This window comes from Eschscholzia californica, unplaced genomic scaffold (genome assembly GCF_041429995.1).
Source record: "Eschscholzia californica isolate CP2 unplaced genomic scaffold, dmEscCali1.0.p SCAF_4, whole genome shotgun sequence".
Taxonomy (NCBI): Eukaryota; Viridiplantae; Streptophyta; class Magnoliopsida; order Ranunculales; family Papaveraceae; genus Eschscholzia; species Eschscholzia californica.
The window spans coordinates 19,339,298-19,345,340 of record NW_028238461.1 but is presented as its reverse complement, the minus strand read 5'-3'; the positions used below and the strand labels follow the sequence as shown (position 1 = coordinate 19,345,340).

At 37.2% G+C, this 6,043-nt stretch overlaps 1 protein-coding gene across 1 annotated transcript; it reads right to left on the bottom strand.

Moving 5' to 3' along the window:
* Positions 1-515: 515 nt before the first annotated feature.
* Positions 516-2,222, bottom strand: LOC147543458 (F-box protein At3g07870-like). The gene is made up of 2 exons (XM_086637826.1): positions 2,107-2,222; positions 516-1,978 (listed from the first exon to the last, which is right to left on the bottom strand). Exon 2 carries the CDS (start codon positions 1,943-1,945, stop codon positions 713-715), a length of 1,233 nt encoding a protein of 410 aa, XP_086493952.1. The 5' UTR covers positions 1,946-1,978; positions 2,107-2,222; the 3' UTR covers positions 516-712.
* Between the last annotated feature and the right edge of the window lie 3,821 nt (positions 2,223-6,043).

Below are 6,043 nucleotides of genomic sequence, written 5' to 3'. Positions count from 1 at the left end.
AAACTCATTTTTTAGGAAGATTGGATCCTAAACCCTTTTTGAACATTATCTTGGACCTTATACCCATGGACCCAAAACAAAAATGATAGCCAACTTATGTCTTCCTCAATAACCACTCGGTCAAACTCAGTTTCGCTTATGGACCAGGTAAACCCAATGATGCCGGTTTTATAAACTTCAAATTTGTTTGAAGGCCAAATAAGAACCACCTCAATTTCATACTATTCAAACCCTAATAAATCTCATCTCCTTAGGAATGACAAGAAACAGAGAATTCCCCCGACAAATGGGATTACAGAGTTGGTTGATTGGGATAAAGGCAAACTGTTCTCTTATTAATAGTTCTTTATCTCAGAAAAAGATTCCCTTCGATCAATTCCTCTCATTCATGCATTTTAATAGCTTCATTAGTTTTCAGCTTGGTCCGATGAGCCCGGCTACGTCACTAGTCGGGCCACAGTTGGACGACCACTGGGCCAAGCAGCATTACTCATTAAAAAGGGCTACAGTTTAGGTTTGTAAGAGTGTAATTCCTCTTAAAAGTGAAAGACGAAAGACCTCATGAAGTTTCTTAACATGAAAAATATATAAAATTTCTAAAAGGACAACATCAATGCATTCAAGTTACATGTTGGAGGATACTTTCTTCAAAATGCTTCATCTGCTTCCGCATATCCATTGCTCATAATCAACAGACTAGAATACTATAACTTCATCTTATTTTTGAAGAAATTTCTCCAAGAGCTTTCAATGAAACAAAACTATTCATATGAGGAATTGTTTCAATCAAGCGTGAATACGTACCAAAATCTTCAATTTTCTTTACAAGCTTTTCTAAGCTTTTGCTTTCTGGGTCATAACGAACGAGTTTCTTATAATTAGAGCGTAACAGAACTTCATTCCTTCTTGTAACGGCAAGCGGCCAATAAACATCAATAAATACTCGAACAGCATAATCTGCAATATTAAACATGTCTTCCCATTCACAACTCTTCTTCTTGAAAGACCATATGTGTAAACCTCCAGAATGATGTGTTTCGAAAGCACATATACACCCTCGTAACACACGGATTTCAAAATAGTTATGACTACCAGGACGACAGAATGGTGGTGGCGGAAGCAAGCTGAATTCCTCATTCGCCAAATCGAAGGCAACAATCTCCTTTTCCTTAAAATCGATCCAATGAAGAGCTCCATTGGCAAGCAAACCTCGTGTTAAACGACTACTATTGTTTGCAATAAATGAGTATGTTACTTCTCCTTTCTTTCTCCACCCTTTTCCATCACCCAAAGTATATACTTGAACTCGCCCAACGGAGTTGATGTCATAGTATACTATTCTAACAACCTTGTACTCCTTAGTATAAGGATCGTAACCAAAACCACTAACCATTCGACCAGCCCTCAAAGACGAGTCTTTGTCAATAGCAACACCTTCATAATCTCGAACAATGTCGAGTTTAGGAAGATTTGTGCATTCATTTACAATGGGATTACAAATATAGACAGGATCATCGATTCCGTATTTAGTATGGGGTATCGAGAAACAAATCAAACCATTACATGAACCAACAACAGCAATCATGAATTTTCTTTTCTTAATGAGTGGATGAATGATCTTAGTAAGAGTCTTGTAACATCTCTCATTCTCATTATACTCTAAATAGTAAAGTGGGCTACTTCTCTCTAGAGTCAAGAAAAGGAAACCTAATGACTCAAAAGGAGGAAGGGTAGGAGGTGATTCATTAGTACAATGTTTATCTGAATCTTGATTGTCATCAAGCTGTTTTTGCTGAAGTAAATTGTATTGAATATGCATATCAATGAAGTAAGGAAGATGAAGAAGAGATTCCCAGGATTTGCATACTTGTCTGCATTTTAAGATTGACTCAGTGGGTATGCGAGAAAATATGTCAATTTTGATCTCTTGTTGAAGATACTCCATTCAGATAAGCTTAGAGGTCTTTAAACCAAAACCCTAAAACAAGTACAAGACAGAGACTTTTGCTCTCATCAACATTTTCTGGAAAATTATTTTTTGTGAACAATTTGATCAAGAGAAGTTACCTACTTCATGGTGGCGTTTGCAAGGATCTTCAGACTTACCATGAGCTATTTGAAGGAAGGTGGTGAAAGAGGAAACGACAGTACCGACACCATTTCAGACCTTGAACTCCAACGGCGACTAGGGTTTCGCTCTTGTTTGGTATTGGTAATAAGGGCGATACTCATTCGTTTAGTAGGGAGCGCTCTCGTCCAGCAAAATTTTGGGAGGGAAAGAAAAGTGGGAAATGTTATATACACTCACCGTTTTTACCCTAGACACTCACGATTATCTACTCTCACCCCTTGGACCCATTTTTACCCAAATACACCCACTTATCACTTACACTCACATTTTGATCAAAACCCTTGACCAACTTATTTTGCTTCCCCTTCTTCTTCTTTATCTGAATTCGGGTGAGGATTCATCCATGAGTGCAGAGAAAAGGATAAGATCATATGTAATTAAAACTAAGAAACTCTCTTACGTGACGTTCGATTTTACGATTTTTTCACCTCATCCAAGTAACTTCTTCAACTTCTCTAAATCTGAATAAGTTTTACAATCTTATTAATACAAAAATGTGAATCCAGGTTTTGAATTTTAAACCATTCTTAATTTTTCTCAGTCATACTTGCGATTTCAGTCCATGAACAGATTGGGAGATATGGACACTCCATCCCAAAATTGAGAGAAACTTTCTACGTGCAATTTCAGTCCATGATCATCCTACATTATTTAGGAAAAAAAATAAAATAAAAAAATAAGTAGTTACTCGACGTTACAAAATTCCAACATTGTTGTATGCATATCGATAAGATCCATCCGACAAATTACACAACACATCGACATTGTTGTATGCATATCAGTAAGATCCATCCGACAAATTACACAACACATCGACATTGTCAAACCGAGTAGTTCCATTACATGTCGGTGGCTTCGTGTCGACTTGTAGTGCAACGTATCGGTCTGATACCTCCGATAGATTACATTTATTTTATTTTTTTTTGTTCTTCAAGAATAACACAACTTTCACTTAAGAAAAACTTAAAACGAAGATTCTGAAAGAGTTGAAGGAGATGTCCTTCGACCAAGATGGCAATGCGAGCAATATGTCGGCTACGACAATTGATGAAGAAGATCATCAAGTCCGATTGATTTAGGGGTCGTAGTGTTTAGCTAGAAACCAACTACGATCGTCGAATTACGAAGTAATTCGCGGCTAACTTCGATCGGATCCTACATCGGGTTACACATAAGAATGGGTATTTAATCGGATGATATGACTAGTGGGAGTGTGATATAACATTGGGAATGTCCCATAAACATATCTCACAGGTCTAAATAGAATTTAGGCAAAAGATAGCAAAAAGGCCCGAAATAAGAGTTTTGGGCCTAGGCCAGTTCGGGTATTTCCAGGACTCGGATTGGCTGAATTTTGGAGGGTGAGTTGCTGACATACCCAGTAGTATGCACGCAAAATTTCGTGGTGTTGGACCTCCTTAGGGAATTGAGAAAATATCATTAATTGTTGTTTTCGACTATTTCCCTAAATCTTATTCTAAAGGGTGTTTTAGGAAACCTTTGAGGAGGTGTATTCTCATTAGGGTTCTATATAAACACTCTTAGGGCAGAGAATAAGGTGTGGAATTTATCTCTAAGCTTTCTTACTATACCACATCAAGTAGAGAGGAGAAAGTGAGCTAATTCCCCAGCTATCTTCTAGTCAAGCAAGAAGAAGGTCTTCTTATTATCAAACCACCATTGGAGTGCTAGCGAGCTTTCAAAGAGGGAGATTAAATACACCGTTCGGTGTCCCAAGTAGAGGAGCTACGTTTGAAGCTCTTGGTCTTCTTTAATCTATTCAATTAGTTCGAGGGAAATAACGATTAAGGTAATCTACTATCTTCCTATTAGGTAATTACTAGTTTTGCATGATGATCTTGGGGATACTAGTGTTAGACATTAGATGTCATTATCCGCTATAAACACTAGTATAAGGGTATAATACCCTACAGATTCATGGATGTTTACATACCTTTTTAGTGGGTGATTCTCCAGTCTTTATGGTTTTGTTTGGATCAAAATAAGGATGTGAAGTTTCTCCGTTTTCTATTGCTTTCACCATTGAAACACCAATAAAAACCTTTAATAATTTGAATATGACTTTAAAGGAAGATAATTGTTTGATTTTTTTGATGTTATTACTGGCAGAAAAACTTAAAGTGGAGGAATATAGAAGTGATTAATGAAATCAGTAATGGAGGAATTCTTAGGTTTTGGAAGTTAGTGAGGATTTTAGGTTTTTTTAATGAGCTTGACCAATATTGACTTGGTGAGTGTGAGTGAAATTTGGCTTGGTCATCCAAATTGACCAAGTCAACCCTAATGTGAGTGTGGCGGGTAAAAACGGTGAGTGTATATAAAATTTCTCTGGAGCATAAAGACTTCGGTAAACAAGATTTGATCTAAGAAGCATATTTATTTTGGGTGAAAAAATTGACTAGATTGATGTTTGACCCGTAATCTTCATCTACTTCTCTCTTCTTTTCTTTTTCTCTTGTTGATCAATATCTCTCTCTCTCATTGTCGCTCATGTCTTTCTCTCGCATTGTCACATCTCTCTACAAAAGAACTAATTCAAGTGTTATTTTCTAGAGAGAGAAAGAATAATAAAGAATTTAGGGGTTAAAAACAATTCTTTATGTCCAAAGATTTTTCTTTATGCCCCAAAGCCTCATCATGAGGAAAATTTCGGTATAAATGACCAACCAAACAAATCGCCTAGGATCAACTTTTAAAAAGGGCATCTTCCTCATATTCCCGTCAAGTAACTTTAATCATTGATAGCCCTCATGTCAATGTTAATTCCCTTATTAGAAACTGGTTGTTTGGGTAAAAAAAAATTAGGTTAATTTTATTTTGGCCCCCTAAAGATGACCAACTCACCCAAATAGCCCCTAAAGATGGCCAGCTTCTAAAATAGCCCCCTAAATCATTGTTTATTTTTTTATTACCAATTCTACCCTTCTGACATTACATGTCCAATATTTATTGTCCCAAAAACATCAATTATAAGTCTTATCAATTCATTACTTACTTTTTTGTTTCTCTTAACAATTAATTTTATTTATTTAATTTATTATTTCCAAATCTTGAATTATCAAGTTTATTTCTTGTTTCCCCAAATCTTCAATTATCAAAGTCTTCAACATCTCTTACTATATCTTCATATTCATTCAATATGTACCTTATCTTCACCATCGCCATCTTCAACATTTTCTTTTAGATTTTTTCTCCAAATCACTTTTTCTAGGGTTATTTCCCTAATGGCCCCCCAACTTTGTGACCAGCTTCCCGTCTGGCCCCCTACTTTACGAGAAATACCCATATGGCCCCCTATTACCATTAACTTTAACTTTCCGTCACTCTCTCTCCTCCATCTCTTTTTCTCTCTCTGCCATGTCACGCCACTTCATCTGTTAGGCCACCTCATCACCTTCTCCGGCAGAGGTCACCGGCCGGCCAAATTTCCGGCCGGCGACCTTCAAACTAAAAAAAAATAAATTTTTTTTTTTGATCTCTCTCTCTAAGAACTCCGGCGAAGGGTTCCTTCGCCGGAGTTCTTAGAGAGAGGAGAGAGATCAAGAAATTTTTTTTTTTTTTTTTTTTTTTAGTTTGAAGGTCGCCGGCCGGAAATTGGCCGGCCGGCGACCTCTGCCGGAGAAGGTGATGAGGTGGCCTAACAGATGAGGTGGCGTGACATGGCAGAGAGAGAAAAAGAGATGGAGGAGAGAGAGTGACGGAAAGTTAAAGTTAACGGTAATAGGGGGCCATATGGGTATTTCTCGTACAGTAGGGGGCCAGGCGGGAAGCTGGTCACAAAGTTGGGGGCCATTAGGGAAATAACCCCTTTTTCTAAATTTATTTTATTTCTCATGAATCACCAATACTTGAAGATGGATCAAATTTAGGTGAAAAAAAAGTACAGATTTG